This window comes from Nicrophorus vespilloides, unplaced genomic scaffold (genome assembly GCF_001412225.1).
Source record: "Nicrophorus vespilloides isolate i.1.1-1 unplaced genomic scaffold, Nicve_v1.0, whole genome shotgun sequence".
In the NCBI taxonomy this organism is placed as follows: domain Eukaryota; kingdom Metazoa; phylum Arthropoda; class Insecta; order Coleoptera; family Silphidae; genus Nicrophorus; species Nicrophorus vespilloides.
The window spans coordinates 77,577-87,820 of record NW_017096725.1 but is presented as its reverse complement, the minus strand read 5'-3'; the positions used below and the strand labels follow the sequence as shown (position 1 = coordinate 87,820).

Below are 10,244 nucleotides of genomic sequence, written 5' to 3'. Positions count from 1 at the left end.
AAGAGGAGAGAAGAGAACGTTATTGAATTTGTTTTAAATAAATTAATGAGGTTTCGTGGAAGCCTACGGTCGTTTGTTACTTGTTTCATCGTCGCCTTTTTTTTCTTTTCGTTGTTATGTTGATAACAAAAACGATTAGATCATAATATATTGTTTTTTTTTTGTTATACGCGATATTCCGGGGGGGCTCCGCGCGTTTCTGCGGATGGACATATTGCGCTACAGATGATGATGAGGATGGTGCTATGGGGGGTATGTAGAGAGGCGTTGCACCCAAGGTACTGAAGGTACTGCTGCTGCAGCTACAACAGAATCCGAAGGACGCGATTCGCGAAGATATATGCACGTTAACCTAAATATAAACATATTTCAATAATCGCAGGGAAGGATACGCAGCACTCGCACTTGGGTCCCCCCTGGGGGAACCTGAGAAACCACTGGGCACACGCACGCACCGATGGTGCCCCCCAAACGGATGGGGTCGCAGCGAAGATATTTACCTGATACGATGCGATAATTCCGCCCAGGCCGAAACGTCTCTCGTCTCTCCGTATTTCAATGCACTTCACACAATTGAAAAGTTTTCGTAGCCATTTTAAGTGAACCACCCCCACTAGACGTACACTCCATGCAAATAATACACATACACTCGCACACAAATGCACACACACACACAGAAACACCAACACACGCAAACCTACTACTCTACCTAGAAGCGACGTTGCCGCTACCGCCGAACAACCTTCCGCTTCTGCAAGAGGAAGGAAGTCGTTCGTTTGTTCCCTCTTTCCTCTATGCACATGCATACATTTCAATTACCATCCTCGCCGCACCATTATCAAATATATTTTTATGATACTCACGAATATCATCAATGCATGTTCATTCTATGCAAAGACGTACGCTTCGGTAATCTTCATATTGCAATACATTTTAAATTAAACGTACCAGTGGCGTAACAAGGTTACCAATACAAGAATTATGATGCATCCACACTTCATATAATATGAGACACAAAGAAATGTCACCGTTAAGCCTATTATAACTTAAACCGTAACCATTGTCCAACTGTACACTACCAAACCAATTAATTATTATTATTAATAATTATACACATCGTGTTCTTTATTATTAGTCTTAAATCTTCAAATACATATTGAATTCAATGAAAAAACAATCATAGTTGAACAACGAAAAAAATCTAGTATAAACATTTTATTTAAATTCAGAATTTAGTATTTCTTATGATATCTGATAAGCTTAGCAGTGGCGTATACACAACTGTTTTAATCATATTTTGTAAGTAAAATATTTAGTTTTGTGATCAGTTAAAGAAAATAATCTGATATGCAATTTCTTTTTAATACTTGTTTCAGTTAATTATTAAAATTTTGACCTGATTAAATGAAGAGAAAACAGTCTGTTTTTTGAAACAATTGTGTTTTGATAAAATTATTAAGCTGAATTCAATATTAAACTTATTAAAAGTATTTAAATGTATTATTTTTATAGTTCATTATGAAATCCCTGTTTGAAAGTTATGAATACCTGGGTACGCCACTGGAAAATACTAAAGTACATTCATAGCGAACTATAAAAAAAAAGAGAGATAAATTTCGTTAAATTTATAAGTATTTGTGCTTGTGTATGTTCATAAATAAATGTAAATATTCTATATAATAATTATTATATATTATGTGTGGTGCATGGAAAACATTTTGAAGTTGCCGGAGGAATCCATGGGACGCAATGAAGAAAGGCACAGAAACATGTGGCAATATCGCACATTCTTCGTAAACAGTAAAACCTAGTCAAATTCATGAAGCGCTAAAATTGCAGTATTTAATTCGATCGTAAAATAATGGAAGGGTGCGACGGCGTAAGATTTCCATCGAGCTGATTGGAAAATGTGCTGGGAAACCGCGATGTGCGAGTGCATCAATTAATTCCGACCGCCGAAAGTGTCGTCCCCCCATATGAATGTGGGTGATCGCTTGGTTACCGCAGCATATTGTACGCAATGGAGTGTGTTTTATTTATATGTGGAAATTTAAATAACTATTGTAAGTATTTACTGCCCGACCATTCCGCATTCTCCATCAGCACCTCAGCATCCCGTTGGGGCTCACCAATCTCGTTTCATTGAGAGCCCCGCGCGAAGCTAACCTCACCATATCCATCCATACACAAACAATTCTCGCTCTATATATTTACCTGCCTGCCATCAACAATTCACAACAATTATGTTTGGGGGGGTGATGTGTGAATTCACGACGGCGACGAGACCCGTTCACCGCATATTTACCAACCTCGTCGTGCTCGTCGATACTCCCACAAGACCAATAATAATAATGTGCGTTTACTGTTTTCAGCGCCAAATGCGACCGTTTAAGCCCCCGCCAGTCCCAATACATAAAACAATGGCATAGTGCTTCCAAAGGAAAGTGAAATGGTGATGAATACTAACGAAGTAGATATGTTTCAAAGTTATCTAATAAAACAGTGTCTATGCGGAATATCTGAGGCCACCCTTAGGAAGCCCTTCGAGGGCCAACAAATCACTGACTGCAATGGAACCAGAACGGCCATGCTCATTGAATGGCCAACAACCAAGATCCTCGAGTACCTGTCCAAACTCCAACTGCTCTTCGACGTATACCTGAAGCAGAACAACAAGGGATACATATGCTCTCGAATAGTGGACATTTGCAACACCATCATTAGAAATGATTATAATCTGATTGAGCAGATCATCTCGTTGTGCGATACGCGAAACAAGTACGTGAATTATATGTCCGCCAAAGTGCTGAGCAGCTTTTTAATTGTCGCCAAGACGAGCATAAACAACGAATGGTTGGAAACCATCATCAGTTACTTAACGACTGACAATGTGGACTACGTTAAAATCAATTTCGCGCTTGAGGTCATCAAGCGGGTGGTCGAATGGAAGGACATCGAGATCCATGTGTTGGAAGAGACACAGTTGCAGGAGGGGGCCAGCACCAGCTCCCAAAATGAGACCTGCACCAAGGTGATTTTCAGTGATTCAGACAGTTACGATACATCTGCTATCAAAGGACTGATTATCAAGAGTTTGGAATCTAAATGGCCAGATCTGGTTAGCAAAATACAAAATCTGATAATGCACAATGATTGTGTGGAAGCCCAAACATGTATTCTAACTTTTCTGGCGCTCTGGGAAAGCACCATCTCTGTTAAAGCCAATCTAAGCATAATTGATACCAAGCCTTTTTATGCACACCTGGAGATGTTTGTTGGTTTATTGCATAGCAATTTATCTCCTCTCATTTGGAAGCAGCTGCTGTCCTTGTTCAATGAAGTACTTTGCTATGGCAGCACTTTGGCATTGCAAGATATGTTACCTGAAGATACCTGCCAATTAGCGCATTTAATTGTACGCTACGTGAAGGACTATAGATTACTAGATTGCCTGCCGTATAGGAGAACGGAAGGTTTCGTGGTGAACAGCTTCGTGGGCACCATTCAAAGCTTGCACAACGAGGCGAGCACAGATAAAACGTTGCTGCAGAAGATGGTGCTTTTGGTATTAAAATCGGTGGCGATCACGATCAAGGAGACGCGGTCGGACAGTTCCGATTCGAGCGTCGGATCCGACGACTACGACTTCTACCAGGACATGCAGCTGATCGAGAGATCCATCAGAGATGTGCTGAAGAAGGTCGACGTCTTCCTAAAGAACGGATTGGACTTTCATCCGGAGACGCCGTTCCCGAAAATACTTATTCACCTGTTCAGCGATCAGGACGACTATCTTATCGAGTCGATGGTCTGCACGCTGGACATAACGATAGGTATATCTTACAGGAACGCCGTCTTCCCCGACCTCATCAACATGCTGAACCCGATATTCTCGTTCATCGAGTTCCTGAAGATCGTCAGCCACGATTCGGGCGTCCTGCTGGATTATCTGGTCAGCAACGAGACCTGCTTCCTGCTGTACCTTCTCCGATTCCTGAAGTACACCAGGAGGAACTGGTCCAAGTTCGTGTCGAGCTGCTCCGAGTGCTCGACGGTCACGAGAATCAACGAGATGGACAACACTATGACAGTATTAATTAGATTGAAGTATCAGATAACCAGGTTGGTTTCAAAGGACCTCTTCCCATACAACATAAGTCCCGTCCTTAAACTACTGGAAGTGTGTGAAGGACTGTACGAAGGCAATGAATACAGCTGATAATCAGCACACGTTTCGCATCGTTCGCACACATTTGTTACAATAATTTTATTTTAATTACACTAATATTTATTTACATCTCGTCATATTTAAAACAAAACAAAAATATCGATACGAAATTGGATCAGTTATTTGAAAACTTAATTTATATTAAATATCGTGTAATCCGTTTTTATTACTGTACTTAGTTAATATTTAATTGTATATTGATCTATGCACACGCGCGACAAAACAATTTCTTTTTTTATCCATTTTATAATAATCACATATTATTATTTTTACATATATTTATATATACATCTATTTATATATTTTATTATTTTCAATTTTAATTTATCAGTTGTATGTAACAGTTACCTAACAGATAAGTACGTCTTTTATAATATTATTTTCTTGTAAATAATTCGTGTGTTTTTCATTTTACTCTATTGTATGTGTATATGTTGTGTTAACGTCCGTAAATGCAATATTAGTTATTATTTTTTATACATTATTTATGAACTTCGCAAAAGCAGCGCTAATGAAGAGACAGACAGAAAGACATCAACGAGTGCGATGAGGAAGAAGTATGAAAGAATATATTGCGCAATATAAATATTTATATAAATAATAACGATAGTATATATTATTTATAATGTAATTTTATTATGAGAAGATCCAAGTGCCAAGCAATTGTACATATATCGATAGTATAATTTTGGTATATTATTTTTATTTTTTTTAAATAAAAGATATTTTTTCGATTTTTTTATTCTCGCCGTCTTTCAATTACATTCCCATTTCAATCCTACACAATTCGTCTACATTAATTACCTGAACGAATTACATATAGTGTATAATCTCTATAGGAAAGATACCGCAAATATTTGTAATGATGGAAGAAAATTTAGTTTATTTCTAGTGAAATGAAAGTAAAAGCAACAACATATTAAGGAAAATTGTTAAAAAAATAAATAAACATAGATAAATATTCAAAAAAAATCTTATATTTACATAAGTAGGCACATATTAATGTTAAATATGTTTCATTCAGTGGTGTACGAATTCCATAAGATTTTTGTAGGTATATAAAACATAGTTTAAAACAAAAATTATCAATACATACAAAAACCTTATATTTACATAAGAAGGTACATATTAAAATTAAATATGTTTAATTTATATAGTCCAGAGTTTCACAAGATTTTTATAGATGTACAAAACATAGTAGATAAAAAAAAAGAATCAATAAATACAAAAATCTTATATTTACATAAGTAGGCACATAGTAAAATTAAATATGTTTCATTTATATAGAATCAAGAATTTAGTGGTGTACGAATTTTACAAAAAATTTGTAGATTATACAAAACATAGCTTACAAAAAAAAAATTATCAATACATAAAAAAATATGTTTAAAATTAAATATCTTAGAATAGTTTACTAATTAAATTGGAATTACGAATATGTTCAACTTAGTTAAGTTTTGAAGAAAAAAAAAATATTGTGAAGAAAACCGAAATCTCTACATTATAAGAAACAAAAGGAAATACTTAAATATCGTAATCTTCGTCGATGTAAAGATTATCACTGGTGCTTTGGCCATAGTTTTGGGAGATAGGAATCAGCGGCGGCACCTCGGCCGGGCTTATTTTCGCTATACTACTATTGTTGGTGATGGTGGTTTTGCTGTCGCTCTGAGGGTTAACATCAATCTGAAAATTGGGTTCTTCCTTCTCTATGGCTTCCATTTTGATATTGATCTTTGGGACCTCTGCGGATGCCAAACTGGGAATGGGAGATGGTTCAACTGGAGGATCGGATTTCCTCACGCTCGGGCCGTACTGTATGACCGGCTTCCTCTCCACGGTCGACGTGGATTGCTCTGTGTAAAAGTTGGCTGGTTTAACGTCCAGCTCATCGTCCACCAGCTCAATTTTTATTTCCTCCCTGTTCATCGAGTAGTCTATTACATCGACGACATTGTTTTCGTTGTTCTCGTTGTCCTCCTGCACGCTCGCGTCCGGTATGTTTTTCACTAGGTCCTTCAGGAAATCGAATCTGCTCTCAGAGAGTATGCACTGTTTCATGTGTGAAGGGGTCAGCGTCTTCGCGTTCCTGCTCTGTGTGATTTGCGTGGACTTGGTGAGCAGGGACTGAACGAACAGCTCAAGGGTTCTAGGTGCACGAAAGCATTAAGGAAAAATATATACATTCCGATGCACTGAAATTAAAATTTACTGCGTATGCAAAAAAAAGGATATAGATTATGACTGGTACAGCTTGTGCTACTTTTCCAACTTCTTCATCTGTCTGCATTATCTTTTTGATCCTCCCCTAAAACAAACAACATCATTAGCAAGGACGATTCGAACCCGGCGACTTCTCTATTCGAGTTTTACTGCTGGAAATCTCGCGTTGTATTTCTTCTTCTTCGAAGGCATTTTTGAAAAAAGTACGATTCAAAAATAAATTCGCAATGTATTGTCAACAAAACCGACTGACAGTTCTTTTAGGTTATTGCAGGTTATATTGCCCAGTTAACATGAACGTGATTCGTCCCACCATTGGTGCATTCGTTTTTTTCTCTCCACTTCTTGCATAACCGCACTTTTGTGATTTAACTTTTGACAGGAGAAAAACAGTTGGTTGTGTTTTGTTTTGTTTGTTTTTTATTTATTTCATGTGCCTCTACTCAAAATTATAAGGAAATTCTAAATCATGGATCACACAGAACGGATAGTTTTGTTGGTTGATATGGACTGCTTCTATTGCCAGGTTGAGGAAGTCTTGAATCCAGAATTAAAAGGAAAACCAATTGCTGTTGTCCAGCACAATTCTTGGAAAGGTGGAGGGTAATATTTGTTTCTCACTCAATTGCATTCAATCACTTAATCTTTTCATGATATGTTAAATGGAGGAATTTAATTACTATTAAACTTATGGTAGGATTAGATCAGCACAACATGAAGCTAAAGAAACTGTTAAATAAGTTGTTAAACAAGATGTGGAAGGTTTAATTCAATAATTGCAATAGAGCACAATTGCTTTATTGGATGGAGCTAACTAAATTGGAAAATAAGTCTGTTGTTGAATGAATATGAATATTTTACAATGTAAAATTACATTCGTTGCGTAATAAATGCAATTTTTTTGCAGTATAATCGCTGTTAATTATCCTGCGAGGTACAAAGGCGTTACGAGACATATGAGAGGCAACGAAGCGAAGGAAAAGTGCCCGGAAATCGTGCTGGTCAGAGTGCCAAATTTTAGAGGAAAAGCCGATTTATCCAAGTATTTTATTTACTTGTTTCATTTACTATTTTGTGTGTGTTAATGTTTTACAATTTGCAGGTATAGAGATGCGGGAAAACGCGTCGCCGATTTTTTATTGAAATTCACAAAACTGTTAGAAAGAGCTTCAGTGGATGAAGCTTATTTGGATATAACTGATTCGGTTTGCGAGAGGATTTCTTTACATAAAGATTTAACATCCAAAGATTTACCAAATACAAAAATTGTAGGATACGATCATGTGGATCATTACTTAACCGACGTTTCAGATCTGCACAACGATGCTAATTTGAAATTGGCAATTGGTGGGATGATTGCCGAAGAGATCAGGAGACAAGTTTTTGAAGAAACTGGTAGACAAATCGTTTGATTTTACGGTATTATTGTCTTTTTTACGATATCGTTTGTAGGGTATACTTGTTCGGCGGGAATTGCGCATAATAAGATATTAGCAAAACTAGTATGTGGTTTGCACAAACCGAACCAGCAGACCATTTTACCGCAAGAGAATGTCGCAGAGTTGTACGAGAAAATTCCGGTGAAGAAAATCAAATCTTTAGGTGGGAAATTCGGGTCACATTTATCCGAAAAATTGAAAATAACGAATATGATTGAATTGGCGAGATTTACTAAAGAGGATCTTATCAAATCATTCGATGAGAAGACCGGGTAATGATGATACAATTGTTAGTTTAACAACATTGATTATAATTTATAATTATAGTTGTTGGCTCTATAATATTGCGAGAGGAATCGATTTGGAGCCGGTGACTACTCGATTGATCTCGAAATCCATTGGTTGCTGCAAGAAGTTTGCCGGAAAAGCGTCTCTGACAACCATCGAATCTGTGCAGCATTGGCTCAAGGAATTGTCCATAGAAATGGCGGTCAGATTGGAGGAAGACGTTCAGGATAATAATCGGAAACCGAGGCAGATGGTTGTCAGTTACGTGAACAAAGTGGGAAGAAAAGATGTGTCATGTTCGAGAACGCATCCGATCTCTTCAGTTGAAACCGATTACATTATGGGGGAAGCATTCAAAGTGTTAACAAAGAACGGCATCAGCAAGGAGGAAAAGTTTTGTTTGCAATTCCTCGGTCTCAGCGCTGGAAAATTCGATGAAGTTAAAAAGAGTTGCGACATTACAACGTTCTTTAAAAAAGCTGAAGCTGTTAACGAAATACGAGATCTCGATGAGGGAAATACGACGAAAAGTGCAATTGAAAATAATCAAATACATGAAGTAAATAAGCCGATTGATTTGGATGAAAATACTAATGTTTCGCTTCTTAATCAAACCGAAAATTCAAATGAAGTATCGATTGAACGATTTGTAGAAAATGTAAATGAAGTATCTGAAGAATCGGCTGATTCTATTACCGATGAAATCGCGGAAAAATCTGTTCCGTCGTTTTTTCAAAACTATTTGAAAACTGATGCGGTCGAACGCAATTTCGATACGTCTGTGATACTGGAAGAGAATATCGATGATATCATTGATGAAGTGATAGATGATGAATTGCAGGATATAAAATCGGAAGTTGTGGCTACAACCAGTAACAATAACATTAGTGATTTTCAAATGGATGATGATGGATCAGTGCAAAACTGTCCGCAATGCAACAAGAAAATCGCATCTGAAGATATGGTCTCACATATGGATTATCATTTCGCTTTGAAAATAGTTTCAGACGAATCTCATCTGTACAAAAGACCTGTGCAGAGTAAAGAGAATATTAAAAATACTCCGAAACGCGGTAAAGAGCAAACGCTCGGTAAAAAGCAAACCGTTACGAGCAGCAAAGACAAGCAAACTGTACAAAGCAGCAAAACGAAAAAGAGGAAAAGCGATACCAAATGCTTGAAACTTACGAATTTCTTCGCATCGAGAGATGGCAGTGTTGAAGATGATTCGAATAGCACGGTGTGTTCGTTGTGTAAATTGAAAATAGGAGTACAAGACTTTGATAGTCACATGGACTATCATTTTGCTAAAAAAATACACCTGGAACTTAATCCTCCTACAACTGTGATAGGGAAAACCAATAAAGTGGCACAAAGTAAGAAGAAGAACGGCGCTGGCGATATAACAAACTTCTTCAAGTCCCAATAATGTTTTATTCATATTAAATAAATTAATCATTTTTTATTATTATTTGGTTACACATATTATTTATATATCATATATAATAGTTTCGTTTCGAGTCGATCGATATTAGCTGAAGCGCGGCAGACTTAAGATGCAGTATAGGAGATTATAATATTAATAGGATGGATGTGGAAGGAATTTCAATAATATCCGCGTCCTCTTCCGCTGCGGCTTCCGCGACTCCTTCCACCCGTACCCCTTCTGGAGTTGTACTGTTGATTTTGTTGCGTTTCCTGTACGTACTGGTCAGCGTAGTTGATCCTAGTGTTCTGGTAGTTATCATAAGTTCTAGCCCTTTTGGGTTCGAAGGAATCGCTGCCGTAGCTTCCGGCAGAATCATAGGCAACTCGCGTATTGTTATCGCTGTAACGATCGTCGTGTCCGTGACCTCTGCGATAGCTACCACGTCCTCTGGGTTGGTCGCTTTGACTTTGTCTCTGGTAACCTCCCCTCTGGCTATAGTTATCACTCTGATTGGTCGATTGAGCTTGTTCGGCTTGTTGACGGTACATCTGAGCGCGGGCGGCGTTTTGGTTGTCATGGTTTCCGCGATGGCCAAAACCGCGACCTCTGAAATCTCCCCTACCACCGCCCGCCGGTC

The 10,244-nt window shown here is 37.7% G+C and overlaps 5 protein-coding genes across 7 annotated transcripts in view; 2 read left to right on the top strand and 3 right to left on the bottom strand.

Annotated features, from left to right (window-relative positions):
* The window catches only part of LOC108557990 (serine/threonine-protein kinase Genghis Khan), a 15,912-nt gene extending 15,230 nt beyond the window's left edge, over positions 1 to 682 (bottom strand). For 2 of the 3 annotated variants that reach the window (XM_017914749.1, XM_017914750.1), the window contains exon 1: positions 501 to 681. The gene's annotated coding sequence lies outside the window, so the exon portion shown is untranslated. Of the gene's footprint in view, positions 1 to 500 lie in introns of all 3 variants that reach the window. The other variant, XM_017914751.1, reaches the window with a different exon arrangement.
* Positions 683 to 1,674: 992 nt separating this feature from the next.
* Positions 1,675 to 4,475, top strand: LOC108557996 (protein lines). Its single transcript, XM_017914777.1, has 2 exons — positions 1,675 to 2,063; positions 2,373 to 4,475. Exon 2 carries the CDS (start codon positions 2,450 to 2,452, stop codon positions 4,217 to 4,219), a length of 1,770 nt encoding a protein of 589 aa, XP_017770266.1. The 5' UTR covers positions 1,675 to 2,063; positions 2,373 to 2,449; the 3' UTR covers positions 4,220 to 4,475.
* A 1,160-nt stretch (positions 4,476 to 5,635) lies between these two features.
* LOC108558000 lies at positions 5,636 to 6,691 on the bottom strand. The gene is made up of 3 exons (XM_017914782.1): positions 6,602 to 6,691; positions 6,464 to 6,536; positions 5,636 to 6,381 (listed from the first exon to the last, which is right to left on the bottom strand). The coding sequence occupies exons 1-3, from the start codon at positions 6,641 to 6,643 to the stop codon at positions 5,753 to 5,755; spliced, it is 744 nt and encodes a 247-aa protein (XP_017770271.1). The 5' UTR covers positions 6,644 to 6,691; the 3' UTR covers positions 5,636 to 5,752.
* A 212-nt stretch (positions 6,692 to 6,903) lies between these two features.
* LOC108557995 (DNA polymerase eta) lies at positions 6,904 to 9,649 on the top strand. Its single transcript, XM_017914776.1, has 5 exons — positions 6,904 to 7,054; positions 7,359 to 7,493; positions 7,554 to 7,846; positions 7,904 to 8,162; positions 8,218 to 9,649. Exons 1-5 carry the CDS (start codon positions 6,921 to 6,923, stop codon positions 9,605 to 9,607), a joined length of 2,211 nt encoding a protein of 736 aa, XP_017770265.1. The 5' UTR covers positions 6,904 to 6,920; the 3' UTR covers positions 9,608 to 9,649.
* LOC108557987 (protein FAM98A) overlaps positions 9,621 to 10,244 on the bottom strand; it is a 2,038-nt gene continuing 1,414 nt past the window's right edge. Inside the window, exon 5 of the mRNA XM_017914747.1 lies at positions 9,621 to 10,239. Coding sequence (XP_017770236.1) covers positions 9,784 to 10,239 — 456 coding nt within the window. The 3' untranslated portion in view covers positions 9,621 to 9,783. The remainder of the gene's footprint in view (positions 10,240 to 10,244) is intronic.

Bases quoted from the DNA above. Each gene is read 5' to 3' on its own strand.
- LOC108558000 (XM_017914782.1), bottom strand. From the start codon at position 6,643: ATGCCTTCGAAGAAGAAGAAATACAACGCGAGATTTCCAGCA. The intron at 6,537-6,601 runs GTAAAACTCGAA...TGTTTGTTTTAG, and splicing joins ACAACGCGAGATTTCCAGCA to GGGAGGATCAAAAAGATAAT. The intron at 6,382-6,463 runs ATATCCTTTTTT...GCTTTCGTGCAC, and splicing joins AGCTGTACCAGTCATAATCT to CTAGAACCCTTGAGCTGTTC.
- LOC108557995 (XM_017914776.1), top strand. From the start codon at position 6,921: ATGGATCACACAGAACGGATAGTTTTGTTGGTTGATATGGACTGCTTC. The intron at 7,055-7,358 runs GTAATATTTGTT...ATTTTTTTGCAG, and splicing joins AATTCTTGGAAAGGTGGAGG to TATAATCGCTGTTAATTATC. The intron at 7,494-7,553 runs GTATTTTATTTA...TACAATTTGCAG, and splicing joins GGAAAAGCCGATTTATCCAA to GTATAGAGATGCGGGAAAAC.
- LOC108557996 (XM_017914777.1), top strand. From the start codon at position 2,450: ATGGTGATGAATACTAACGAAGTAGATATGTTTCAAAGTTATCTAATA.